Here is a 25,744-nt window from a genome sequence, read left to right as displayed (position 1 = left end):
CCCCTGCTCCCCGTTTCCTTGGCTACGCCCATGGAAGCAAGACACGACTTTAGAATGATCCTGGAAGGGGCGGGGGCTCTGGCTTCACCCGCCCCATCGCTGGGCTGGGCTTCGGGCACAAGTAGTGGAGGACGGGTCCAGCAAGCAGCTAGTCTCGAGCAGCGCCGAGCGGCTAAGCAGACGCAAGGCGAAGTTTGCTCGTCTGCAGCCGGGCTCCGCAGGCAATGGGTCCTGGCGGGAGGAAGCGAAAGGCGCCTCCTCCCGAGGACGACGGCGGCAGCAGCGGCGGCGGTTCCGAGCAGGAGCCGCCGCCGCCGCCGCCCATCTCTCTCCTGCCTCCGGAGCTGCTGATCAAGATCTTCGAGTACCTGGACGACGAGGACCAGGTCCAGGTGTCGCAGGTGTGCCGCGGCTGGCAAGCCGCTTCCTACCAGATCCTGTGGTGGCGCTCGGAGGCCCCCGTGTCCCTGTGCCATCTCCGCAACGACCCGTCGATGTTGGCCAACATGGCAGCCTGGGGCATCCGTCGGGTGCGGATCGTGATGACGCCCTGTGTCACCATGGGCTCCGTCAGCCACGCAAGCTGCACCCCCGAAACCTACAGCGAGCTGTGCCGGGCTTTGCGGGCCGGGCTGCCCTCCCTGCGGGCGCTGAACATGACCGGCTGCCCATCCGTCACCAAGAGGAGCCTGGCGCAGATTGGCAAGCATCTGAAAGGCCTGGAGGAGCTGGTGTTGCTCGGGTGCAGGCACGTGAGTGACTCGGGCCTCCTGCTCCTCAGCAACAGGCTGCTGCACCTGAAAAAGCTCAGCCTGGACCACTGCAACCTGGTCACCAACGTGGGCGTAGGGCACCTGGCGGGCATCACGGCAAGGGGCTGCCTGCAGCTGGAGTGCCTCAGCCTAGAGAACTGCGACAGACTCAGCGATGTTGCCCTCCACCACGTGGCCCAGGGCCTCCCCCGCCTGCGCTACCTCAGCGTCCGCTTCTGTGGGGGCATCAGAGATGAGGCTTTGGTGCCCCTGTCGCGGCTGACCAGGCTGAGAACCCTCAACCTCAGCTTCTGCCAGAGAATCACCGACGTGGGCATTGGGCACCTGGCGGGCATCACTGCCGACGGCTGCCTGGGGTTGGAGGAACTCGACCTGGCGGGCTGCGGCCAGCTCAGCGATCACGCCGTCCGCTACGTGACCCAGGGCCTCCCCCGCCTGGTCCACCTCAGCCTCCGCTTCTGTGGGAATATCGGGGATGGGGCTCTGCCGTCCATGTCACTCCTGAGCAGGCTGAAGAGCCTCAACCTGAGCTTCTGCCAGAGAATCAGCGACGCGGGCATTGGGCACCTGGCGGGCATCACCAGCCGCGGCTGCCTGCAGCTGGAGGAGCTCGACCTTGAGGAATGCGAGCGGCTCACCAATCTCACCTGTCGGTATCTGGCCCAGGGCCTCTCCTGCTTGCGCCACCTCAAACTCTGCTGCTGTGAGAAGATCAGGGACGAAGGCCTGCTGTTCCTGTCGGGCATGAGGAGCTTGAACATCCTCGAAGTAAGCTACTGCAATATCACCGACCTGGGAATTAGGCACCTGTCGAGGGGGTGCTTGCCCCTTTCAACCTTGAACATTACCTGCTGCGAGACTCTGGGAGACGCAAGTCTGGCTTATATCGTACGGGGCTTGGGCGGGCTGCGCAAGCTCTACCGCTGTGGTTGCAACTTCAGCCTCGACTGCATGCTAGAAATGGAGCAACAGATGCCTGGACTGTCGATTCTCTGAGAGCTGTGTAATCTGCCAAACAGTTTGTCTACTGACGTAGCTCAGTCAGTAGAGCACGAGACTCCTAATCTGTCAAGGAGACCCATGCTGGGCAAAATATTTCTGCATTGCAGGGGGTTGGACTAGATGACCCTTGTGGTTCTTTTCCAACTCTGCAAGTCTATTATTACTGTTGCTTTTCACCAGTGCCTTTCCGTTTTGTATTTTTTTCTGATAAAAAGCATGTGAAAACTAAGGGTATTTGGTTATTTTCTCCTCTATTCTGCAAACCATTTTCATTTTGTGTTGTGTTTTTCAGATGGTATGTCTGAGGTCATTAAGAGATAAAAACTTTCTTTTTAGTGATTTGTAAGTTGCCCTGGAAGTCTTTTTTTTTTGGCAGAGGAGCAGGATTTCTTTAAAAATCAAAAACAATCCCTAATTAGGTATTACTTCAGTTGCAAAAGTATGCAATTAGCAGAGCTCTATTATTCCATGCTGTGCAACTGCTTCTACATTCCTGATGTCTTACGACAAAATTAAAAGTTTGCCAACCCTTTTGAAAAGAAAACAATACTATGAAAAAGCGCACAGAAACTGAAAAACAAAAAAACAAGACCTGAAATCATAGCACCTTCACGGGTCCAGGAATTTTTGGCGCTACAAGTCGGGTGTTAAGCACACTTACCTGGGAAAGTGCACCTTTTGTTTGTAGAAACAAATATATTTTTAAAATAAAAATATTACCATGATACAAGAACATGAGAAAAGCCCTGCTGGATCAGGCCAAAGACCTATCTAGTCCATAAGATGCTTCTGTGAAGCCCAAAGGCAGGAGCAGAGAATGAATGAAATCTTTATTTGCATCAGCCATCGGCCATAGCAATAAAACAACAATGCAATATACAAAGAATAGAAATAAAAAGTCAATTATATAAAATAATGTGGCGTTTGCCCTCCTAGGTGTGTGACATCATACTGGGTTCATAAGGAAAGGGTTAAGTAATTGTAAAATGACTAACCTATAGGAACCCAAGGGGAGGAGTTTGAATTCAAGTTCGAGTTGTTAAGAAGTCAGTCTGGAGTTAAGAGAGAGGGAGGATAAGTCTGTGGGTTGGGCTCGTCTGATGTGAGAGAGTGAGAGAATCTGACAAACTGTTGAGATAATCAGTCAGAAGGTATTAGGAAGGTATAGACTGGTAAAGAAACTAAGGTTAAGAAACTGACAAGAAAATTATCTGAGAAACCATAAACTTGTTAATGCTTATAAAATAAACTTGTTTATTTGGTTTAATTTTAACTGTCTGGACTCAGTGTGTACCCAAGAGTAACGGGTTGGTGGCAGCGGGGAAGCGAGCACAGTGGTGGCACAGGGATCAATAGACCGTCAAACGTCCGGGGACCCTGTGTGATCACCACAAATACATTTTAGGGTTCTGAATCAATAGTCAAATACAGTCATAACCCAGGTTAAAGACACTTCAGGCTGTGTTTTTTCGGGTTACGGACGCGCCGAAACCCAAGTACCGGAATGGGTCACTTCCGGGTTTCGGTGGTCGCGCAAGCGCAGAAGTGCTAAATCACGCTTTGCGCATACGCAGAAGTGCCAAATCGCAACCGTGTGCACGCGGATGCAGTGCTGCGGGTTGTGAACATGCCTCCCGCATGGATCACGTTCGCAACCTGAGCGTCCACTGTAGTGGATCTTATTCTGAGTGCCCCAACTAAAAACCTTGCAACCTTTGCTGTCACTTGCTCATCTTGATCTGCCAAGAGAAAGGACAGTGGCAGTGGTTCAGCGACCCAGAATAGACAATAAAATACAGTGGTACCTCGCAAGACGAATGCCTCGCAAGACGGAAAACTCGCAAAACAAAAGGGTTTTTGGTTTTTTGAGTTGCTTCGCAAGACGATTTTCCCTATGGGCTTGCTTCGCAAGACGGAAACGTCTTGCAAGTTTGTTTCCTTTTTCTTAAAACCGTTAATACAGTTGCGACTTGACTTCGAGGAGCAACTCATAGCACGCGGTGTGGTAGCCTTTTTTGAGGTTTTTGAAGACTTTGGTGATTTTTGAAGCTTTTCCAAAACTTTTCCGACACCGTGCTTCGCAAGACAAAAAAACCGCAAGACGAAAAAACTCGCGGAATGAATTAATTTCGTCTTGCAAGGCACCACTGTAGGGGTGATAATCTCATTCCTCAACTCTTTATAAAGAGTGCAAGCTAGAAGGGCATGCACCAATTCAGTATTGCCATCTCCACAGGGACATAAGCGTTTTCGTGTGGAATCCTTTGTGTGTGTGTGTGTGTGTGTGTGTGATACTGTGGCAACCAATGGCAAATTTTGTGGGGCCTGGCGTGAGCCTGATCCAGATACTGATGCAGGATCCGTTTGCCAGTGCCTCCCATCACCTGCCACTCTTTGGGTGATCACAGGATGGGTGGGTGTAGAGTGGCTACATGGCTCTAGGCTTTGGCCCTGGCTGTGTTACTACACAGAAGCAAGAGATGGTTTCATGTGTGGCTCATAGCCCCATCCCAGACAGGACAGAAGAGGCTAGGTCAAGCCACAAGAAGCCCAGAGATCTAATGGTTGAGGGAGTCCCATCAATAAGAACTGGCCCCTCCTGCAGCAAGTAGAGATACTTGCAATGTTAGTGCGCTCATACCCAGAGCGTTTGCTAATAAACAAAGGGTGGCAGCGGCAGGCCCTTAGACACTAAAAATGGGGAAACTGCAGCCACTGATTTGATTTCACATGGGGTGGGGGCGAATGGAGGAGAGAAGGAACAATTCAGAATTCCACCGAGAATGATCTGTCTCTCTCCAGGCAGCTTCCCGGGTGCAGAGGAAGTAACATAAAACCCTGCCCACTTTTAGCTCTGGCTCCACTTACCACAAGCTACAGCCCTGGTCCACCAACAAAATGTACCTCCCACAAAACACCCCCCAAGGGAATCTGGACCTCCACAAAAGAGAGTGTTCGGGCTGAATGATGGGGGTGGATTATTATAAGGTGTGACACATCACACACTCACCAAGGCACATAACAGAAGCAATGCAGACGTTCTGGCTGACATTTGTTTCAAAATAGGGGTCAACCTTACCTTCTCTGAGGTAATAACTGCTGTAGTATAGTTATTGATTCACACTTGTGTGCATGAAAGGCCTAACCCGAGTCCTGAGCTGAAGTTGCCAGTGTGGGTGTGGCTTAGCAGGCTCTTAGAGTAGGGTTACCAGTCGTCCCCGGATTTGCAAATCTGTCCCCTGGAAATGTGGCAGTGGCAGCCTCAGTAGCCCGGAGCCAGCCTGGTAGCGCAGTTGGCTCTGGCTGGCTTCAGGAGCTGCTCGCTACCGCCGCCACTGCCGAAGGGGAACCAGGGACGTCCAGTGGTACAGATCTCCTGCCCCCTTCCCCCTTTGTTTTGACAGATCAGGGGAGGCTTGGGAGTCATGGGTGGGCGGGCGTTGCCCAGGAGGGGCGCAAGGTGCGTTGTTTCTCTGCCAGGCAAGGTGCAAAGCCCTCCTTTTGAACCCTGTGATACATAAATGCGCAGGTTTTTTTAAATAAAAAAACTGGGCAACAGCTACCCACCCGTGACTCCCCCCGATCAGTCAAAACAAAGGAGGAGGGGGGCAGATCGGGGGGAAGCTCAGGAGTCACGGACGTGCAGCATGCTGTTGCCCAGTTTTTAAACAACTCTGTGCATTTATGTTTCACAAGGTGGAAAAAAGGGCTTTGCACCTTTATACAATATGAATGTTTGCTTGGGACCAGGGTCTTTTGCCTCACCATCCCCACTACTGACTCCCTGTTGCTACTCAGCTTCCAAAAAAAAAAGTGTCCCCGGATTCATTGAAAAAATCTGGTAACTGTATCTTAGAGGCCTCTCCTCCAACCCTTTCTTCTCTGCGATTTCTGGAACAAATAAGAAACCATGTGGCCAGGCTCTCGGCAAGTGAACTGCATCTCTCCAAAAGGAAAGTTTTTAAATGAACAATAGTTCAAATGTAACCTCCTGGTATGGAGGGCAAGTGCAAACTATGGCTTGAAACTTTAGATGTAATAGCATCAACACATGCACATGGAGGTGGGACGGTGGTACACGGAACATAAGGCTGCAATAATATTATTTTAAAACCAACTGATTGCACCAAATGTTATGTTGCGTTTAGGAAAAAAGTTTTAATTTTACTTCAAAATGTACAGTATAAAAAATTAACAAGTGATTCTGAACAAAAACTACAAAAAATAATAATTCCACTTCAGCAATCAATCAAAAGGCTTTGACAGACAATGGTACAGAGTATTCTGTAGACTTCCCAGATGCAGAAAAATGCATTTTAGGATCCATTGGCAATTGAATCTTCCTCCATCTCTTCTTCAGCCTCATCCATAGGGCCTAAAGAAAAGAGCACAATTTCTTAATATTTTAATCATTCCATCCACCACAAATGTGAAGCTGATGATAAGGAGTGACTGTACAGGTCTGCTTTTTTATTCTACGGAAGTATTCCAAAGATGGGCTTTTGATGCTTCAAATTTAGCTCACTAGCATTAAGTGAATTTGCAGGTTCTTAGCTTATTTGCTTCCTTAAGCTGCAATAATGGCTATTCTACTAACTACTGCTGCCAAGAAATACTTAATTTTGCATAGTGGCCTTTTCTAGGCTATGGAAAATCCTAGCTTTCTTAAAACTTCTGTCTAAAAATCAGAAGCTGCCTTATACCATCTTGGCTGTGAGTCCTGGAAGATCTGCTCCCTGCCTGGCAGGCCTTTTCCCACCTGGCCTGGGAGGGCAGGGCTATGATTGACTCCAGCTACAAAAGCCAAGGCTGCTGAACAGATTCTTGGGCTAGGGTATTGTTTGGCTGGTGGCAGGGGTGGGTGGGTGTGTTGTTGTTGACTTCTGGCAAGGGCCAACTCCCCTGCGCGGAGAGGAAGAAAGCGACAGAAAAGGGGCAGTCCAACCTCTGTTCTAAATGTCCTGCAAGAATAAGGGTTCCAAAGATATTCCTTACCTGCTTTACGATCTCTGCCAGGTATCTGACCAGCCTGCAACAGACCCTTCAGCCTCTCTACTTCAGCAAGTGTTGTGGCATTAGCAATGGCATTCTTAAAGGGAAAAATCAAAGGTCACTTATGCAACACTGTTAACATTAAATTCAATGCCTGTTTCACAACAATTGAACTGTGCCTATTACAACAGTGCTAACAAGACTGGTCTGAACACCAAGGAAGAAGAAGAGGAGTTTGGATTTGATATCCCACCTTTCACTCCCTTTAAGGAGTCTCAAAGCGGCTCACATTCTCCTTTTCCTTCCTCCCCCACAACATACACTCTGTGAGGTGAGTGGGGCTGAGAGACTTCAGAGACGTGTGACTGGCCCAAGGTCACCCAGCAGCTGCATGTGGAGGTTCCCCAGATTACGAACCTACCACTCTTTACCACTACACCACACTGGCTCTGAAAACGATTCAGCATGTCAAGAAGAGTTCAATTCAATTCCAGCTAGAGGGTGACATTTTATTATCTATTACATTTTAGCTGTTCCTCCTTAGACAAATACATATTTAACCTACTGATATCTACCCCTAGCTATCAGACTGTGTTGATCTGGCCACTTAGAAACTTGAATTTTTGCAATAAGGTGCAAGACAGTTATAGTATGTTTACAAAATCTGAACTCTTTATTTGCAAAGGAAAGCTACGCAAACTATGTAGTACCTGAAAAACAAAGCAATGTGGCACACTCAATACACACATAGATAGATCTATCTTCTGGAAGTAAATGACAGTGAATGTTTTTCTTGGTAGATTCCTCCCTGTACAAGTCTGAAAAACATTACCTTAATAGCCTCCACATCTCCTGGGGAAGGGCCCACCTTCTTTTTGTCACTTGGCAAGCCAGCACCTGGGTTGAAACTTCAGAAGGAAAAAAGACGCCTTGTTAAAGTCAAAGAGTTATTGTCATGCTTCTCAAGCTTCCAAAGAGAAGTCTCCGGAAGCACCAATTTCAATCAGGTGTAGTATCTTATCTTTGTTAACAAACTGATACAATCAAGTAATAGCTCCTTCAGAAACACCAGCAGAGTGACCTTCCCACATCCCACCCTTTTTAGAGCCTTTTATGAAAAAAATATCAATCGGATGTGTTGTTCAAGCTGCTAGCTTGGATGTTAAAACTGTCAGGGTTCATAATGTACTTGTCGGGAAAAAGAGGCAATGATTGCCATTCATCAACAAGGCAATTTTGGTGCTAACTAGCGCACCGACTACTCAATTTTCTTACAGCCCAAGAGTATTTACAAACCGGCTGTGGTGTTTCTGAAGGAGACTGCCAGTTTAAAGTGGTTATCTGTATCTTACGTTTTTGCTCTCCTGGCAATATCCTTTGCAAGCTGTGCACCCCGCTTGCCCTTGAACATTTTCTCTGCCTCCTGACGCTCCTACAGCGATACCACACACACAGAGTTAATGCAACATTCAATAGAAGCATGTATACGGTGCATAGCTCCTGTATCCCAAAAAGAAATGGCACGGTGATGTGCAATTCTTGAAAAAACAAGGTGGCATCAAGATGAAGCCTTAAAAGTTGGCCCTAGTGAAACCTATAACCCTTCACAAGAAAGATCTATTTTCCATTTAGCTCAGATGGCAAGGGAGTCCACTGAGATATTCCCCACCACGCAATAGTTCCTGTCCATTAATTTCACTTCAAAAACAGTATGAAGTTGATTGAAGTCACAGCCAGCAGGCAAACTAGAGTTTATTTGTTACACAAGAAACTAACATTTAATCTCAAAGCATATTTGATAAGACTCTGCTTTCTTTCCTCCAGCCACAGCTGCGGGCAGGGAACAGACACCCCCCATTTCAAGGAATTACCTTCACAGAAACTATTTCAAGTAAATGGAACACACAATAAGATACAGACTAAAATGCTTCAGCAAGTTTATCGTCTGAAAACTGCTTCAAGCTTTCATTTAGGCTAACATTTGCTGATTGGTGAGGAGAAGGCAATCCTGTATTTATGTTAATAATGATTCAAATCTAAAATACAGTTCCAAATAAAAAAGCTTCCAGGCTTATGACTGCAGATTCATAAATGTGTTTTCATGATATCTGCACGGTCATGAGAAAGGCATTCAGAATTACATTTGCAGAGCCATAGCCATAAACAAATGTCACAGTCTGAAAATGTGTTATAATGAGAAAATTATGTTATACTATAGGCACGAAAAGAAAACTCAAGTAGTAAACATTTAAATGCATAGCTTCTCAAAAGACAAATTCTTCACAATTGCCAAAACACTTACTTTTAATTTCACTTTTTGGAAATCCAGGACTCTGACTTGTGGGACCTTGAAGATGACATACAACCTATAATGCTTCTTATTTGTCACTGGATTCCTTAAAATACTGAAGGGAGGAAAAGGAGAAACATATTTACACAGTTCAAACAAAGGCACTGCTGAAGAGGAATGTTTTGGCCCAACATTCCCTATTGCCAAGTGTCTTTCCCCTTCATCTCCCAGGTTCTTACCAATGTTGGGAATAATTATTTTTAAGAGGCCAGACCAAATGGCAAGACCCTAGAGTCCTGCCAACCTCTTAACCATGCTTTGGTCCACCAGCCACTTTGAGGACCGAGGTAAAAAGCCGAGTTGCTTGACTAATTAAAGGGAGATTAATAACCAAAAGTAAACTGATCACACTATTTGATGAAGAATAAGAGCTTTGATTGCTGTCACCGTTAGTGGGTTACTGATGCCAGAACTGCTCTCAAATTTAATTTTATTGGAGGCAGGACCTACTAATCTGCTACGTCTGTTTGTGATGCTCATGAACATAAAAGTTTATGCAAACATTACAAACAGAGACAGGAAAACGTGACACTTCTTTCAAAGACCTATGCTATTCAGTGCCACCTATGAATCAAAATATTATCTGATAACTATATGAAGCATAATATTTTCATTTCATTCTGAAAAAGCCTCAGCAAAATGTTAAAAAATGAACCATGCAAATGTTAATTACATAAAATAAACAGGGATCTCTTCAATATATAATTATTTATCTCATCATACTTTTATTATACTCTCCTCTTGTGAAGAAGCATCACTCTGTGGTAAGAATTCATATCTAAAGACCCCAGGTGTACATTTTTATTATTTTAATAATGTTTCAGCGTTTCACTGTCTTTGCATTTAACTGTTAGGCAGAATGTGTTAGGCTTGAGTTTTGTGTGTTCTCATTTGTGAGTCTCTCCCGCCTACGCTGCATTCCATCTCTCCTTATCTGACCTTGAAAGCAGCACAAATGGCAGGATGTTTTCACATGAGTTAGTACCAGAGTCTTAATCAAAAATCCTTGGAAGCTTCCTGAAAGATAGATGGAGAAACGTCAGCAAAGAATGATAATAGACTAGGCTGCCAGGGCAATGTGGGACATCCAATACCCAAAATGGGCAAAAGGTCTAGGCACTGCTGGTCAACCACAAGACGACAGCAGAGGGAGTGGAAAGCAGGAAAAGGCCATACATTTTTTCTGTTTCATGACCTGTAACCTTTCCTGACGTATGTGAAGATTTTTTATGACTCTTCGTTTGCTATGTTTGAACTACTATATAAGCTCAGAGCAAACCCTCTCAACTGGCACTTTGGGTTGAGTTCTATTGCAATAGATACATAAAATAAATAAAAATGCCGAGTCTCTAAATCTGGATGCTGGACTTGAAACAGTTTCCTTGGTTCTGTGGTTCATTTAAAAGGTGGTCCCTCACCTGGGTAACAAACAGTGGGGGTGTAGAGGTGAATTCTTACCACAACTCCACACTCGGAAATCCCTAGAGAGCTTTTGGAAAACAAAGCAAGCCCTCTTAGTTCTGTTAAGTGTTGAAGGCTTCGGGGGAAAAAAATATTTGGCAGATCATGTTGCCAACCTTAATTTATAGGACAGACGTTTGGTAAGGAAGGCATATTATAATATTTGATCACAAAGGTGAATTATCTCATACCTCAGATATGTTAGTGATTTGACAGTTGCCAAAGGATCTAGATCACCCTGAATAAGAGAAACACAAATGTAGTTAAAGCTATGTTAATATATGTTTTCCAGCTCACACTGAGGCCCCTTAACCAAGAGTTAATTATACTATAAAATGAGGATCATTGCATGCATTTCAAACTTTATAGCTTAAGAACAGTTAGGCTTAACTCACTATGTGAAACATGTTAAACACATTTGTCTCAGTTGTATGGCTTTACATTGTAAAAGAAAGACAATTGACCCTTAGTGTCTTTGCATTCAAAAATTCACCTAGAACAGAAGCAACAAAGTTATTTATGGGGTCAGTTTACATTCTAGGGTTTATTTTCAACTGATTTTTTTCACTTGGTTACTGAGCTCTTCTCCAAGGGTGTGTATGGCTTACTACACCCAACCATATTGTATGTAGATGCTATTTCCAATTGGACATTGCTTCTCTCCACATATAAATGCACCAAAAGAAAATTACAGACTCCACTAAGCCAGAAATAGTACCTTGGGTTAAGAACTTTGCTTCAGGATGAGAACAAAAATCGTGGGGCAGCCCCATTAGCTAAAGTGGTACCTCAGGTTAAGAACAGTTTCAGGTTAAGAACGGACCTCCAGAACGAATTAATTTCTTAACCCGAGGTACCACTGTACAAATATCAATGACAAAATTGCATATTAACAAAATACAGTGTCTGATTAAGAAATAATTTTAAGTTCAGGTTTTTCAGGTAGTTTTGGATCATAGAGCTTATTTGTTTAACTTTGCTTTTCCTAAGCTCAGACAAGCCTTTATGGCCATTTATTTTCAGACCAAGCAACCAGCCAAGATTGATGGTAGATATCAAAGGACTGCCATGCTGACTGAAGGCAGCAGGAGTCCATTAACATCTGGAGGGCCACAAGCTTCAAACTGTTGTTTCTGCAGCTGGCTTGATTAAACTTAGCAAAATTTGTTACAAATCACAATCTCTAGGTCATTCACAATGATAAGCTGTGATCAGTGGAAAGCAAAATTAAACCGCTGCCAAGGACTCCCAGCTGCATGGAAGGAAGAAATGGGAGAGCAGTGTTGTTCAGGGTCATCTTGCTCATGCATGTAGCACAAAACCATGGTTTAATGTTGTGTGCAAACCTGGGCCATTTCTTTATTTTAAGCAACAACATGGAAACAATATTCTGAGTAACATTTCACTGGTATTATCTGCTACATTGCAACTGCTCTCAAGAAGTCAGAATGGGTAAAATCTTCACTGAGAAAGTTGCCTCATGTAATCAAAAAAAGGCAAGAAAACCCTATCTTAGAAAATTTGGGGCCTTTCTAGTGATTACGTGTACAGTGGTGCCCTGCAAGACGAATGCCTCGCAAGACGAAAAACTCGCTAGACGAAAGGGTTTTCTGTTTTTGCGTTGCTTCGCTAGACGAATTTCCCTATGGGCTTGCTTTGCAAGACGGAAACGTCTTGCGCTTTTTTTTTAAAGCCGCTTGAAGAGGTGCAGTTGCGACGGGCCGTGCTTTGCAAGACAAAAAACACCGCAAGACGAAAAGACTCGCAGAACGAATTCTTTTCGTCTTGCGAGGCACCACTGTATGTCATTCAATCATTCCAATTTCTTTCATCCTTTATTTCACTTACCAATTCCATGATGTTATTGTTGGTAAGAATGAGCTCCTTGAGATTTGGTAAAGACTGTTCAAGTCCCTCACCTATTCGGCTAAAAAAAAAAGGGGGGAGCCATCAGAATAATTATTATCTTGGAAGTTGTAAGTCCTCTTCCCCAAACTTCAACTGCTTTTAAGCTTAGACTTGAATAAGTGGTACAAGAAGTAGAGTATTGAGAACTGCAGCCAAAGAGATCTCAAAATTGAAGTTGGAAAGACACTCACCTTAACCTGTTGTTATTCATCAGCAATGTTTTCAGTCTTTTCAGCAGAGGAAACCCATCTAACTTCCGAATCTCATTGTCAGAGAAATCAATAGCATCAAACTGGTCCAAGGTAGCGCCCAAGTTCTCAATCACAGGGATCTTATATCCTGATGATGCAACACGGGACAAAAACAAACAAACTATAGTGCAGGAGAAATATATACTTCAGTTATGCATTAGACGACATATGAAAGAAAACTATCACCTCAGTGTTTCTTACAACTATCCTGACAATTCTGAGAGGATGGACTTGGGGTTACTCAGTGAAATTGCGTGCCAGCAGTTTTAGGATAGGCAGAAAAAAATAGTACTTCAAAGCACTCAATACTAATTTGTAGTTCTCACTGCTACAAGTCATGTTAAGTAGAGGTAGAGCACATGCTTTGTTTGAAGAAGGTCTCAGGTTTAATATCTGGAAAATTCAGGTAGGACTCAGAGAGGCTTCTGTCTGAAACCCTAGAGAGTCACTACCAGTCAATGTAAAAGTAACACTGAGCTTGATAGACCAATGGTCGGCTCAGTATATGACAGCTTCCTTTGTGGTAATAGCCATTCTCTTAAATTGCTTTAAAAAATCAGGCTCACAGAGGGAAATTCCATCAACAGTTAACAGCTGCAACAGCTAATTAAAAGCTCTATTCTTAAGAAATCACTCTAGATGCCAAATACAGTGGTGCCTCGCAAGACGAAAATAATTCGTTCCGCGAGTCTTTTCGTCTTGCGATGTTTTCCGTCTTGCGAAGCACGGCCCGTCGCAACTGCGCCTCTTCAAGCGGCTTTTTTAAAAAAGCGCAAGACGTTTTCGTCTTGCGAAGCAAGCCCATAGGGAAATTCGTCTAGCGAAGCAACGCAAAAACGGAAAACCCTTTCGTCTAGCGAGTTTTTCGCCTTGCGAGGCATTCGTCTTGCGGGGCACCACTGTACTTGTGGGAGGGAGGGTTATTAGGTATTTTTGTTTCGCTTTGGTTTGTATTCTGTGTTCCCATTTTGCATTTTTATGTTGTGATCTGCCCTGTGATATATAGATTTAATAAATTAAAATGAATACTAAACATGATGGTGTAAGGGTCTTCATTAGCTCCTTTTGAGTTTCCTGGAACTGTGTGGATGGCCTCTTATTAGAGACTGTATATATATGCAACGGGATGCGGGTGGCGCTGTGGGTTAAACCACAGAGCCTAGGGCTCGCTGATCAGAAGGTCGGCGGTTCGAATCCCTGTGACAGGGTGAGCTCCCATTGCTCGGTCCCTGCTCCTGCCAACTTAGCAGTTCGAAGGCACGTCAAAGTGCAAGTACAGTGGTACCTTGGGTTACAGACGCTTCAGCTTACAGACTCCGCTAAGCCAGAAATAGTACCTCGGGTTAAGAACTTTGCTTCAGGTCAAGAACAGAAATTGCGTGGCAGTGGCGCAGTGGCAGCGGAAGGCCCTATTAGCTAAAGTGGTACCTCAGGTTAAGAACAGTTTCAGGTTGAATGGACCTCCAGAACGAATCAAGTTCTTAACCTGAGGTACCACTGTAGATAAAAAGGTACCACTCCGGCGGGAAGGTAAACGGCGTTTCCGTGCACTGCTCTGGTTCGCCAGAAGCAGGTTAGTCATGCTGGCCACGTGACCCGGAAGCTGTACGCCAGCTCCCTTGGCCAATAAAGCGAGATGAGCGCCGCAACCCCAGAGTGGGCCACGACTGGACCTAATGGTCAGGGGTCCCTTTACCTATCTACAGTACAGTGGTACCTCGGGTTACATACGCTTCAGGTTACAGACTCTGCTAACCCAGAAATAGTGCTTCAGGTTAATAATAATAATAATAATAATAATAATTTATACCCCGCCCTCCCCAGCCAAGGCCGGGCTCAGGGCGGCTAACAAGCAATAATAAAAACAAACTGAATGAATACAACTTAAAAACAAAATTAAAATACAACATTAAAATATTGAAACCTCATCGCAGGAGAAAGGAAAAGAAAAAAGAAAGAGGGGGAGGGAATCAAATTGGCTCCAAGCCAAAGGCCAGGTGGAACAATTCTGTCTTACAGGCCCTGCAGAAAGAAATCAGATCCTGCAGGGCCCTGGTCTCATGAGGCAGAGCGTTCCACCAGGCCAGAGCCAGAGTTGAAAAGGCCTTGGCTCTGGCTGAAGCTAATCTAACTTCCTTAGGGCCCGGGAACACTAGGGTGTTGCTTTTTATGGACCTTGACGCTCTCCGTGGGGCATACTGTTAAGAACTTTGTTTCAGGATGAGAACAGAAATCGTGCTCTGGCGGCGCAGCGGCAGCAGGAGGCCCCATTAGATAAAGTGGTGCTTCAGGTTAAGAACAGACCTCCGGAACGAATTAAGTACTTAACCCGAGGTACCACTGTATATGCAACAGGGTTCTTCTTACGTTAGCACCTGTCCATTATTTTGGGGGTGCCCACCGAACCAACTTTGCTCCTTAAGGCCCAGGTGACCTCTGCGGCATTGAGCTCCTATTACCACCAGAGGCAACAGGTGCGCCAACCACACCCTTTCCAGGACAGGGGCGGCGCGACCCACGTGGGCCACCTAACGTGACCCTCTTGAGCCACCGTCCCCCGACTCAGCTGCCCCTCACGCTTTGCCTACTGCCCGCGCGCTTCAGGCCTACTAAGGCCAAGCAAGCGCCGCGCGCTTCCCGCTCCCAGGCCGCCGCCGCCACCACCACAAGGCCGAGTTCCTCACCGCGCAGGTCCAGCTCCCGGTCCCGCACGGCGTTTGTGTACTGCGCCGCCTGCTCGATGAGCTCCGCCGTCAGCTTCACCATTTTCGCTCCCCGTGGCCGCCGCACACCAAAAGAAAACCTGAGCGGCACGCCGACGGGGGAGCCGAATTAATACGCATGCGCCGGCCGGCCGCGCAGCCGGCAGAGCCGAGTCGCCGAGCCACGGAGACAGGGGGTAAGTCGAGTGCCGAGCGGCGCCTTCGGAGAGACGTTTGCTCGTCGCCATGGCGACGCTTTGAGTGCTGGGAGGCCTGTAGAGGCTTTTGGGTCCAGTTGCGCTTACCCTCGAGAAGAGAAGCATATGGTGCCCGCTTGGTTAGACGCAGTTAAGTAACATGCATTTAACACGGTTCTGTGCATATTTGCCACCAAATTCCTTTTAGCACAATTCTGTGCAAACTTACAACTAATTTCTGTAGCACAGTTCTGTGCATAAAAAGGTAAAGGGACCCCTTACCATTGGGTCCAGTCGTGGAGGACTCTGGGGTTGTGGCGCTCATCTCGCTTTATTGGCCGAGGAAGCCGGCGTACAGCTTCCGGGTCATGTGGCCAGCATGACTAAGCCACTTCTGGCGAACCAGAGCAGCGCATGGAAATGCCGTTTACCTTCCCGCCGGAGCGGTACCTGTTTATCTACTTGCACGTGACGTGCTTTTGAACTGCTAGGTTGGCAGGAGCAGGGACTGAGCAACAGGAGCTCACCCCATTGCGGGGATTCGAACCATCAACCTTCTGATCGGCAAGTCCTAGGCTTTGTGGTTTAAACCACAGCGCCACCCGCGTCCCTACCTATTTATCTACTTGCCACCAAATTTCTTTAGCACAATTCTGTGCAAACTTACAACTAATTTCTGTAGCACAGTTCTGTGCATAAAAAGGTAAAGGGACCCCTTACCATTGGGTCCAGTCGTGGAGGACTCTGGGGTTGTGGCGCTCATCTCGCTTTATTGGCCGAGGAAGCCGGCGTACAGCTTCCGGGTCATGTGGCCAGCATGACTAAGCCACTTCTGGCGAACCAGAGCAGCGCATGGAAATGCCGTTTACCTTCCCGCCGGAGCGGTACCTGTTTATCTACTTGCACGTGACGTGCTTTTGAACTGCTAGGTTGGCAGGAGCAGGGACTGAGCAACAGGAGCTCACCCCATTGCGGGGATTCGAACCATCAACCTTCTGATCGGCAAGTCCTAGGCTTTGTGGTTTAAACCACAGCGCCACCCGCGTCCCTACCTATTTATCTACTTGCCACCAAATTTCTTTAGCACAATTCTGTGCATACTTACAACTAATTTCTTTAGCACAGTTCTGTGCATACTTCCCACCAAATTCCTTTAGCACAATTCTGTGCATACTTGCAAGCAGGTTCTGTTGAGCTCAGAAAGGCTGCTCCCAATTGCACACGTACAATTCCACACATACTGAATGTTCCAACTGACCTCTGGTTTGTAGTCCTTGCTCTTGATGAATTCTTGCTGTTTTATCCTTATTTTGTCATTTGGTGAGTAACGAGCACCAGAATAGCCCCGCTGGATCAAACTGAAGGTCCGTCTAGTCCAGCATCTTGTTCTTAGATTGCTTATCCAGATGTCTCTGGGAAACCCACAAAGAGCATGGCAGAACGAAAATCCCTTTCCCCAGTCGTACTCCCCAACAACTGGTATTCAGAGGAAATCCTGAGCTAGATGGACTATTGGTCTGATAGCATAAAATGTTATGTCATGTCTTGATTGTAGCAGTTTTGCTGGTGGAATTCAATGAATTGAGGGGGCACAATTATATTGGATTTGTTCTTGTGCTATAAACATATTAAAAATGAAATAAAAATGGCCCTTTTTGCAGTAAGGAACTCAGTGGGGAATGTACTACTAGAAAGTGTGGGTTAACAGGTGACCTGCATACAAATAGGCTTGCCATATGTCCTCTTTTTTCCAGGACACATCCTGTTTTTCATGGGTATGTTAAAATGAGAGTCGTCATAGTGATCCATAGTTAATAGGAGAAGGTGGCCAATGTGTCCTCTTTTTTGCTCTTCAAAATATGGCAACTATAAGTCAAATGAATAAGCAGCCAACCTCTTACAATCTTCCTGCAAACTTTGGGCAAACAGATCAGGATGGAAATTCAACCAACGGACCACGTGGATGCAACCCATATCTAGGAAGACAAGCCACAGCAGCTATTTCCTCTGCCATACATAATTTTAAAATCTTTATTTTTCTTTCACTGAAGACCACATGGTGGCACACTAGCGTCAAATAAATTTCCACTTCTTCACTATTCCATTTGCAAGCTATTTAACAAAGGAAAAACGTTTTAATTTTATGGCAGTGCAGATCCAGGTAACAGACATCACTATCAAAGAGGGACACAATTTGCGGCTAGCCCACATTTTTGCCAATGAATACAGCAATAAATTATTCTGCACTGTGCCACACTCTGCCAAAGCTGATTATTAAAAAAAACCACTATTGAGCTTTTCTGGTTCCAGTCGGTCACCCACGAGTGTGAAAATTTTATACAAAAGAAAAGAATTAATAGTTGCCTGAAAGAGTTTTTAAATTATTATTGTGTACAACCAAGATGAACTAAGAGCCAGGTACAAGGCCCAACCCTAAAGAAAAGTTATAGGACAGGGAGGGGCATATTTAGGTGTCCTCCAAATCTCTGGTTTTATATCTGCAAGAGGGGATTATGTAGAACAGAGGAAGCTTTTTGGTAGCTAGCAGAACAGGACAGATCTGAATCTTTCTGAACCCCCCCCCCCAGAGCCACCTACCTGTCAATCGTCTGGAGGGGAGGGCATCTGCCTTGCCAGAGTAGTCTCCACCAGGAACACACTGGCAAAGCAGCACCCAGCTGGACTGAACACTCCGCTATCCAGCTGATGAGAGGAGGATTCAATCCTGCAGAGCGGTACCTGGGGAGGCGGGGGGGGGGCTAGCCAGGTTATTTTTGCCCTCCAGAGGGATGCCATTGAGGCCCCCAGCCTGTGTGTGTGTGTGTGTGTGTGTGTGTAAGCAAATTTGCAGATGGTGTGTGTGTGTGCCAAACTGTGTCTTTGACCCAGCTGAAATAAAGCCTAGTTTTGCCCCTGAATCCTGCTGGCTGCAGGGATCTGCTTTGACAACGAATTCCTCACAGGGGATGCAGTGTTCCAAGTACTGTAATACCCAGCAGGACTGAGCCCAACCCTCTTGCCTATAAACTGATGGACTGTGGGCATGGCTAGAGAAAATGGGCTCACATGCTAACCTGAGCCCTGCAGTGGGCCAAGACTGGTATCCCCCACCCTTGTTGTAAAAGAGTCTGCTGAAGCTGTCAAAGCAGTCTCTTTGTTAAGTTAATGCCCCTAGCCAACATTTCTTTCTTGCCAGGCCTTTGGCTTTTAATTATCTGTGGTCCCCTTCAATGGGTGGGGTGTTTTAATTCTGCTTTTTGAAAATTTGCTTCTTCTGTGCTTTGTTTTATGGTGGTTTTACTGTTATTTATTTATTGTTGTGGGTCACCTTGGGTTATATCGGTAGGAAAACAATGACGAATAAGTTTAATAAATAATAAGAACTCTGAAGTTAGTGTGGCTTATGTTTTCAAATTGTGCGGAAGCTGGGTTGAGGAAAGACACACCAGAATTCTCAAGAAATTACAGGATAGGTATGGATTGTGGCTAACGTCATGCGCACACAGCTTGAAGCAGCGGCAGTGGGAGCACAGTGGAGCGAGAGTAAATGGTAACGCTGTTCCTCTCCCTGCTGCTAATTGCAGCTGTGTTCGGCACCAGGAGTTGCTCGTGCATTAAATGCGGTGTCTATTAACTTCTTTGCCCCTGTGGTATTTGCTGAGAGTGTGCTGGCATTTCTACCACCGCTCCTGTTTGCGGAGATTGGGAGACGGAAGTTCTGGACATGCTGATGACAGGATAGGACATTATTATAATTACAGCTCTGGGTCAGGGAGGAAATGAATTTGTAAATCACAGGCCCCCACATTCACTCTCCTCTGCTGCTGGGTTTTTGTGACCATGAGAGAGAAAAAAGCATGCCCTTGCTTGTACCACAGTTAGCAAGGGACAAGCTAGTAGTTTTTTTAAGGGTGCTGAGAGTTGTTAGGAGGCCCCTGTACCCCCACAGACCTACAATTTCCAGAGTTCCCTATGAAGACAGATGGACTGTTAAACCATTCTAGGAGAAGAATAAGGGTCTCTGAACAACTCTCTGCAACCTTAGGAAACTAAAATGTGTCTGTAACTAAAAATAAATAAAAATAGTTATATCTACAGTGGTACCTTGGGTTACATACGCTTCAGGTTACAGACTCCGCTAAGCCAGAAACAGTACCTCGGGTTAAGAACTTTGCTTCAGGATGAGAACAGAAATCATGCGGCAGTGGCGCAGCAGCAGCAGCAGGAGGCCCCATTAGCTAAAGTGATGCTTCAGGTTAATAACAGTTTCAGGTTAAGATCGGACCTCTGGAACGAATTAAGTACTTAACTCGAGGTACCACTGTACTTTCCTGCTATTGAGCTTAACGCAAATTGAGCAGCCAGCCTTCCCTTCAGTTTAAACACAGGCATACTTCTGAAACAATCTTTTCTCTTCGTCGGCAGGTCAAGCCTCCCTCACAGTTGTCAAATGAACACAAATTGCACACACACCATTTTTGTAATTCCAAGCAGGGCGCCAGATTTTCCAAGGTCCACCATAAATGGCTGATGGGCTGCATTTTTGCCCCGTGGATTATGAAGCGCGCAGGCCAGATGTCAGGGTTTCTCGTCAGGATTTATTTTTATTTATCGGCCGTGCTTACACTTTGAAGAGCTTTGACTAGCTTCCATATGGTTCCCACATGGTCTCCTGTCCAAGCAGCTGACAAGCAGAAGTTACTTTGGGGCTAGCAGATGGCGCAGGAGCACCTGGTGATACAGGCCTGTCCATAGTCACCAAAGTTACTGTATTTACTCAAATGTAATGCACACCTTTTTTGGCCAAATTACATTGCAAAAATCAGGGTGTGCATTAGATTCAATGGTGCATTAGATTTGCGTGAATACAGTAAGTGGCTGCAGGCCCGATTAGTATTATGGGTTGCCACTAGGAGGCCTATATACATATAGGGCTTTCTTTCAGCTGGAACTTAGTTCCAGAATATCTGAGCTGGGTGCCACTGCCGTTCTAAGAGAACAAGGGAGGTATTCATGATAGGGTCTTGCACCTAGTTTTGATAAAGCTGCTAATGGACCAAATGCAGACACCTTCAAGTGTCCCTATTTTCCAGGGACATTCCTGGATTAACAGAAGCTCTCCCGGTTTCTGATTTGATCCCCAAATGTCCCGTTTTCCCTTAGGACGTCCCTATTTTCATTGGAGGGTATGAAATTAGCGTTTGAACAGGAACAGTTCTGAAAATGGTCCATGAGAGCAAGCATTTCTTCTTGCCGGATGGATGGATTTTTCTTTTCCTCACACATGCTGTTCTGGGGGGGGGGTTCTCCTGAACCCCCCACCCTCCTGGGGGCGAACAGTGGGAGGAGAGAAGGGAAGCCTCATTGTGCTAGTGGAAGTCACTGCACAGGCTTCAGCTGGGAGGGTCAGTTAGTTGAATCTGGCGCACTGTTCCATGGCCCACCAGATGCCTATGGGAAGCCCATATGTATCTTCTGAAATTCCTACACTAGAAATAATCAACAATATTTTTAAGACCAGCTGCTCTGTTAGAGCAAGGGACGCGGGTGGCGCTGTGGGCAAAAGCCTCAGCGCCTGGGGCTTGCCGATTGAAAGGTCGCGGTTCGAATCCCCGCGGCGGGGTGCGCTCCCGTTGTTCGGTCCCAGCGCCTGCCAACCTAGCAGTTTGAAAGCACCCCCGGGTGCAAGTAGATAAATAGGGACCGCTTACTAGCGGGAAGGTAAACGGCGTTTCCGTGCGCGGCTCTGGCTCGCCAGAGCAGCGATGTCACGCTGGCCACGTGACCCGGAAGTGTCTCCGGACAGCGCTGGCCCCCGGCCTCTTGAGTGAGATAGGCGCACAACCCTAGAGTCTGTCTAGGCAGGGGTACCTTTACCTTTTACCTGTTAGAGCAAGCATAGGGACCCTGTGACCCTCCAGATTATGATGGACTCCAAAATCCATCAACCTCAGCCAGCATGGCCATGGATTATGGGAGTCGTAATCCAACATCTGTAGAGCCACAGATTCCCCATCCCTAAATTAGAGGCACCTTGAATCATGCTGAGGGTCATTAGCTCACTCACTGGGAATAATCTACAAGATGAATCACATCCCAATGGATTTTTGTGTGTGCATCTCATCAATAAATATAGGTCGTTGATCCCCCTCCAGATGGTAATTAAAAGACTACACAGAAATAGGATATTCATAGTAAAATAAAGCAATTTACTTTGGTTGCTTCGGGGTGGGGTAAGTACAGAATAACTCATCAGGACTATAAACATTTTATTCATGGTGTGGTTGCCTTGTCAACTTCTTGCCATTGATCACATCAGAAACACTGTGTTGGCTTTCACTATTCATTCAAGCCAAGTTTGAGAGCGCATGGGTCTAAAGCAGTACGGTCATGTCAGTTAATTTTAGCCAGGAAAAAAAAGCTTAGAAAACTCACTTTGTTAAGAGCCAATTAATGTTTTACCGCCAATTTCATGGACTGAAGGTTTAACTTATTAAAACAGCCAACAACGCGAATCAGAACAGGCATTATAAGAAAAAAGAGAAGTGTTGTTTACATATGTCTGAAGAGGGACATTTTTGTTGAAACTTACAAAGATGTCACTGGAAGGGAAGGAGACACATAAAAAAAAGGTCTGTCCCTGTAAAAAATAATTTAAAATTTCTGTGAATAAAGGCAATGACTGTATAAGTTACTTTTTAAAAAAATTCTGTAAGACAACATAGCCAAATATATTTAAACACAATTATATAAACACCACACAACAAACTAAAAATATATATATTATTATATGTATATATATATATATATATTTATATGTATAGTGAATACATTCAGATGTGTTGTATAGCGCCGTTCGGTACAATTGGTTGTTTCCCTTCCCTCCTGGCTGGCTAAATAGAACGTCTCCTGGAAGGGATTGCTTACTAAAGTCACTGAGCTGTCATTAGACAGGAAAGGTTTTGTCAGCAAGTTGTGGTAGGCCAGAAAAATGAAGCCATCAATCAAAGCTGAAAAAGCTAGGAGATGCAAACATTTGTGGAGGGGAGGAGGGCAGAAATAATCTTTTGTTGCGGAGAGGAAATTATTCTGGTCTGTGTCTGCAGACAAGAGATGAATTTATTCCTAGCAATTTCACGGAGAAGGCTTCAATCCTGCAGGGTACTCAGGGCTACCGGGTTCCCGACAGTCACTTAGGAAGGATTTGGCTACTCAGAACAGCTTGCAGTAAAGGTGGACACTTGGGGCTTAGACAAAGACCGCTCTCACCTCTTCCTGCCAACTCTGGGATCGCCTCTTTGGTGACTGCCAAGTTGCAAGTTTGCTATGGCCAATTTTGCTTCTAAAAGGTAACTGGGGATTGTCCTTATTTTCCACCACAACATTGCTGGGGTGAAGTGCATCAAGCCAGGGTTGCACTGGAAGAAAACTCAATCACTGTACAGCTAAAGGGCTGTACATTCTTTTGGGATGGGTGGGGAAGAGGTGCCCTTTTCTTCTCAAAAGTGCAGAAATACCTTAAATCTGCCCAGTCACCTGCCTGGATACTATTTGGGAGGGTTGATTATTTTGAATGAAGCTGGGCATGTGGACTTTGGTGTCACTCTCCATTTGCAAGACATGTCCAAGAAGGATTTGTGTTCCCATCTGCATTTTTATTTATTTATTTTTTTCTTTTAAGATGCAACAAGCAAAACAAGGATGCTACCTAGGCTTGGGTGTTAACCAGGTGTGTGGCACTGTAGAAACCAGACTGGCAGGCAATATTAAAGTGGTCCGAGTTGCAAGCCGAAGCTTCAGTCAGCGCTGGGTGAAGCTTCCCAAAGTGTGTGTGGGGGGGGGGGGCGTAAGGGTAGGGGCAGAGAGGGAGGAGAAGGGAGACTTTGTCCTAGGGAACTGGCACAACAGGGCCTCCAGAGGGCGGATATTAAAATCTTCGGCTCAGCCAGCCAAGAGGCACGTCCGACAGCAAAACTGTATAAATGGCTTGCGCTCACAGAGTTTGTTGGATTTCACCATCTCGCAGAAGACCTCATCAGCTGGGAGAGCATACATACATTTGGAAAGAGGGAGGAGAGGGGGGAAGAAATTGGATTAGCATTTTAGCCAAACAAAGTAGGACTGGAAAAAGCACAGCAAGAGCTATTCTCCCCCATCTCTGTTAACTCCTCATAATGATCCTGTGAGGTAGGTTAAACCGAGGGGCAGTGACTGGCCATGGCAGGGTGGGAATGTGAACCCTGGTCTCCCAGGTCCCAGCCTGACCCTCTAACCACTACACAACACTCTTCTGCTCAAGTACTGCACAGATGCACCAACACAGTTGAGTCGTACAAGGGGATGAGCAAGAAGGGAAAAGAAAGTGACAAAATGGCCTCATGCGGCATTAGGATAATATGGAAAAACTGAAGGATGGTGGGGATGAGTTACTGCAGCTCTGAACCCTGGCTGTCCATTGTGCCCACACCACAAAGGAAGATGCCATATACGTCAGACTGCTGGGTCCACTTAGTTCAGTACTGTCTATAATAATAATATTTTATTATTTATACCCCACCCATCTGGCTGGGTTTCCCCAGCGACTCTGGGCAGCTTCCAACAAAATATTAAAAACGATAAAAGATCAAACATTGAAAACTTCCCTAAACAGGGCTGTCTTCAGATGTCTTTTAAAGTCCTTTACATCTGATGGGAAGGTGTTCCCACAGGGCGGGCGCCACTACCGACAAGGCCCTTTGCCTGGTTCCTTGTCCCTTTGCTGGGAGGGAACCAGCAGAAGACCCTTGGAGGAGGACCTCAGTGTCCAGGCTGAGCGATGGGGGTGGAGACGCTCTTTCAGGTATACTGGACCGAGGCCGTTTAGGGCTTTAAAGGTCAGCACCAACACTTTAAACTGTGCTCAGAAACGTACTGGGAGCCAATGTAGGTCTTTCATTATGTGTTCTCGGCTGACTGGCAGCAGTTGTCCAGGGTTTCTGGCAGGGGGCACCCCCAGCCCTACCCAGCTTTGCCGCTGGAACTGGAACAAATGTAACTCCACAGAAAAGGTGAGTGGCGTCAAATTCAGCAGTAAATAGTGGCTTTCCCTGGGGGAAAGCAGCGGAACAAACAGGAAGTGTTGATGAACCCTGAGGTGGGTAAGGAAAGCTTGGTCAATCTGTCCCTTTTTAGGGATATCTCCCAATATTCTCATTGAAACAGCTGACAAAGGGTGCAATGACGGACAGGCTGAATTTAAGAAAGAGATATAAAAATGTTTTTCAGCAGCATCATGTATAGACTTGGAATATGCCAATTTCTCCCATCCTTCAGCAGCCGATTCTTAAAACAGCTCCATACAAATTCTGTGCCAGCAGAAATTGCAGGAATTTTCTTTCTTACTTACCTTACCTGCACATTTTCAGGTCACTGATTCTTCTCTACCGCCTGCTGCCCCAAAGTTAAATTTCAGTAAAGTTCATTATATATTCCATAAATATGAAATCTCAACCTCAAAAGTAATTAAAATTGCCGCAAGTTCCTGATGCAAGAAGGGAGTGAAGAATGAGCAACATCTGGCCGAAGACAAGGATGAGATTCTAGGGAATGTAAGGTATGCAGAACTAGTAATGATTCAATCGAAATGTTGGCTCCTAAAGTCCCATCACATTTCTTCCCTAGATGCCCTCCAATTTGATACTAAAACCTAGTTCCATTTGAGCTGCACGGGGTCCCCCCCCCTTTGCTCCCCAGCTGCATCATCTTTCAACTGCTCTGATGGAACTAAGCAAAGGGGGGCAGAGGCTGTATTAACAGTATAATTTAAAGCACATTATCTACCCCAAAGAATCCTGGGAACTGTAGCTGGTTAGTGGTGCTGGGAATTGTCGCTCTGTGGGGTGTATACAGTTCTCAGGATACTTTGGGGGAGGCCATGTGCTTTAAGTGCCTGGTGTGGATGCAGCCGTACCAGTGGCTAGTCAGGTGTGTGTTATATTGCCTGACTATGTGGGTACTTGGGCAGAGCCACACCAAACATTTAAAGTGCATGCAATGCACATTTAAAGCATGATCCTGGGAGGTCTCGTTTCCCACTCACAGCAATACAATTCCCAGCACAAACTTTTTA

The 25,744-nt window shown here is 45.8% G+C and overlaps 3 protein-coding genes across 5 annotated transcripts in view; 1 reads left to right on the top strand and 2 right to left on the bottom strand.

Moving 5' to 3' along the window:
• LOC309518634 (F-box and leucine-rich repeat protein 13-like) lies at positions 1-2,004 on the top strand. Its single transcript, XM_082198954.1, has one exon. It carries the CDS (start codon positions 225-227, stop codon positions 1,767-1,769), a length of 1,545 nt encoding a protein of 514 aa, XP_082055080.1. The 5' UTR covers positions 1-224; the 3' UTR covers positions 1,770-2,004.
• A 3,904-nt stretch (positions 2,005-5,908) lies between these two features.
• Positions 5,909-15,580, bottom strand: SNRPA1 (small nuclear ribonucleoprotein polypeptide A'). Its single transcript, XM_082198836.1, has 9 exons — positions 15,422-15,580; positions 12,678-12,825; positions 12,427-12,505; positions 10,770-10,816; positions 9,070-9,172; positions 8,120-8,199; positions 7,600-7,675; positions 6,771-6,864; positions 5,909-6,150 (listed from the first exon to the last, which is right to left on the bottom strand). The coding sequence occupies exons 1-9, from the start codon at positions 15,501-15,503 to the stop codon at positions 6,092-6,094; spliced, it is 768 nt and encodes a 255-aa protein (XP_082054962.1). The 5' UTR covers positions 15,504-15,580; the 3' UTR covers positions 5,909-6,091.
• Positions 15,581-21,824: 6,244 nt separating this feature from the next.
• Positions 21,825-25,744, bottom strand: part of PCSK6 (proprotein convertase subtilisin/kexin type 6) — a 98,379-nt gene continuing 94,459 nt past the window's right edge. For all 3 annotated transcript variants that reach the window (XM_082198405.1, XM_082198406.1, XM_082198404.1), the window contains exon 21: positions 21,825-23,675. In XM_082198405.1, the coding sequence (XP_082054531.1) occupies positions 23,578-23,675 (98 nt within the window). In that variant the 3' untranslated portion in view covers positions 21,825-23,577. The remainder of the gene's footprint in view (positions 23,676-25,744) is intronic.

This window comes from Podarcis vaucheri (genome assembly GCF_965113315.1).
Source record: "Podarcis vaucheri genome assembly, chromosome: 14".
Classification (NCBI taxonomy): domain Eukaryota; kingdom Metazoa; phylum Chordata; class Lepidosauria; order Squamata; family Lacertidae; genus Podarcis; species Podarcis vaucheri.
The sequence above is the reverse complement of the archived record's forward strand: the minus strand, read 5'-3'. Positions and strand labels throughout refer to the sequence as shown.

Bases quoted from the DNA above. Each gene is read 5' to 3' on its own strand.
- LOC309518634 (XM_082198954.1), top strand. From the start codon at position 225: ATGGGTCCTGGCGGGAGGAAGCGAAAGGCGCCTCCTCCCGAGGACGAC.
- SNRPA1 (XM_082198836.1), bottom strand. From the start codon at position 15,503: ATGGTGAAGCTGACGGCGGAGCTCATCGAGCAGGCGGCGCAGTACACA. The intron at 7,676-8,119 runs GTAAGATACAGA...TTCCTTCTGAAG, and splicing joins ATTGCCAGGAGAGCAAAAAC to TTTCAACCCAGGTGCTGGCT. The intron at 6,151-6,770 runs GTAAGGAATATC...TCTTTTCTTTAG, and splicing joins TGGCAGAGATCGTAAAGCAG to GCCCTATGGATGAGGCTGAA.